At 41.4% G+C, this 2,296-nt stretch overlaps 1 protein-coding gene across 1 annotated transcript in view; it reads right to left on the bottom strand.

Moving 5' to 3' along the window:
- Positions 1–971: 971 nt before the first annotated feature.
- Positions 972–2,296, bottom strand: part of LOC111460697 (protein PEP-RELATED DEVELOPMENT ARRESTED 1, chloroplastic) — a 7,181-nt gene continuing 5,856 nt past the window's right edge. The window contains exons 9-10 of the mRNA XM_023103934.1: positions 1,731–1,794; positions 972–1,193 (exon numbers count right to left, since the gene is read on the bottom strand). Coding sequence (XP_022959702.1) covers positions 1,750–1,794 — 45 coding nt within the window. The 3' untranslated portion in view covers positions 972–1,193; positions 1,731–1,749. The remainder of the gene's footprint in view (positions 1,194–1,730; positions 1,795–2,296) is intronic.

Below are 2,296 nucleotides of genomic sequence, written 5' to 3'. Positions count from 1 at the left end.
TAAAAGTGACTTTTAAATGTTGTCGGGATGCACCAATTGATAAGAGGAGCTCAAATTAGTAAGCAAAAAAGAAGACCCGCTTCGCTTAATGGACCGAAAAAGAATTGAAGCATCCTACTTCACAGCACAAGCCACCATTCCCTCGAAGGGCTCCACTTTGACCTGTTAGTCTCACGATTTTAAAACGCGTTTACTAAGGAGAGGTTTCCACACCCTTATTTGAAGCATTCTACTTCACAGCACAAGCCGCCATGCTCTCGAAGGGCTCCACTTTGACCCGTTACATATCATGTCAACCTCACGATTTTAAAACGCGTTTACTAAGGAGAGGCTTCCACACCCTTATAAGTATTGTCTTGATTCACCTCTCCAACTGATGTGGCTCACAATCGAATCTCTAGGAGGTCCAGCGTCCTCGCTAACACATTACCCAATGTCTAACTTTGATACCATTTATAACAATCTAAACTCACCGTTAGCCGATATTGTCCACTTTGGCCCCGATTTCAAAACGTATCTACTAAAGAGAGATTTACACACCCTTCTAAAAAATGTTTCGTTTCACTCTCCAACCGATGTGAGATCTTACATAGATCCACTCTGATTGCATCCCGAACTTGTTCTCGACCTATGATATCATATTGTAATAAAAAGTTAGGGGTTGGGGGAGCGTTGTTTGAAAAAGAAAAGAGAGGAGGGGTGAGTGGCATGACAAGTGACGCAAGGCTTACTACTAATTATTTTGACATCATGTGCAAGGCCACTGTTCTTTAAAGTAGCCTCACGTGCCAAGTCCATCCCTACCTTATTTATTTATTTAAATAACTTTTAGCTTCTAAAAAGAGATAGAAAAAAAAAAAGAAAAAAAAAAAAGAGGTTAATGGGTCCATTTCTTTGTTTTATACATTGAGCTAAAGGCAAATACAAAAGAAGATAGGGAGTGATTAGCAAAAAATAAAAAATAAAAAAAGAAAAAAGAAAAAGGGTTCCTCTTTGCATAAAACAGAAACATCCTTGCTGTGTTTGCTTCTACTTTCCCTCAGCATTGAAGATGATTACAAAGGCCCCATTGGTGTGTGTACATTGAAGCAAATTTAATACACTTTGTGGGGCCTTTCTTCACATGCTACTCTACTGGCACCTTCATATTTCCATCATGTTGGCTGATTTGGGCTGATTTTTGCTCTTGATTCCTGTTATCATTATAGCATCAATGGAAGATTGATGATTCAATACAGAAAGCTCAGACAACCAATGAAAGCATGCTGGTTTCGATTTCGATTCGACCCACGATAAAAAGAAGTATGCAGGGATGTTCTTGTTTTTTTCTTCCTGCTCGAACGATTTCTCGGAGATGATTGATATTTTTATAGGATTTCTGGTCCCCTCTTTTGATTCATGTACTTTGAACGGAATGAGAAAGGAGTGGGTAATATGAAGTCTTTTACAAGGGGACCTCAACGAGGAAGAACAGGGTGGGGCTTTCTGAGATCCCATACTGGTTGGAGAGGGGAACGAAGCATTCTTTATAAGGGTGTAAAAAACTCTCCTTACTAGACGGGTTTAAAAACGTGAGGCTGACGGCGATATGTAACGGGCCAAAGGGTGTACACACTTTTTTTATATATATAAGACAGGGGGGAAATCATTTTGCTTCGCCTTTGGGGGTATTAATAAAACCCCTGTTTTCTAGATGCACATACTGACATATGAAGTGTGATGGAGCGTACCTTAATGATAGCACAGAGACTAGAATGCTATTTCCTCAAGAATGTGAAGTGTCTTCTGATGTACCTGTTTTGGGGATAAAAAAATTAGAAGGGGGAAAAATATACCAAAAAGGAGAAGCCAAAGGGTTTGAATGGGGTAAAAAGATTACTACTAATTGAAGAAATGTTCTAAATGCAACCCAAGTTAAATAACCATTGACAGCTCGGTAAGTGTGAGATCGCACGTTGGTTAAGGAGAACGAATCATTGTTTATAAGGGTGTGGAAACCTCTCCCCAACTGACACGTTTTAAAAACTTTAAGGGGAAGCCCAAAAGGAAAAATCCAAAGAAGATAACATCTGCTAGCATTGGGTTTAGACTGTTACAAATGGTATCAGAGCCAAACACTGGGCGACGTGTCAGCGAGGAGGCTGAGCTCTGAAGGGGGTGGACACAAGGCGGTGTGCCAGCAAGGACACTGGGCCCCGAAGGAGGTGGATTGGGGGGTCCACATCGATTGGAGAAGGGAACATGTGTCAGTGAGGACGATGGGCTCCGAAGGGGGGGAGGGGGGGGGGGGGAATGG

This window comes from Cucurbita moschata, unplaced genomic scaffold (genome assembly GCF_002738365.1).
Source record: "Cucurbita moschata cultivar Rifu unplaced genomic scaffold, Cmos_1.0 Cmo_Scf00024, whole genome shotgun sequence".
In the NCBI taxonomy this organism is placed as follows: domain Eukaryota; kingdom Viridiplantae; phylum Streptophyta; class Magnoliopsida; order Cucurbitales; family Cucurbitaceae; genus Cucurbita; species Cucurbita moschata.
This window is presented reverse-complemented; position numbering and strand designations above follow the sequence as displayed.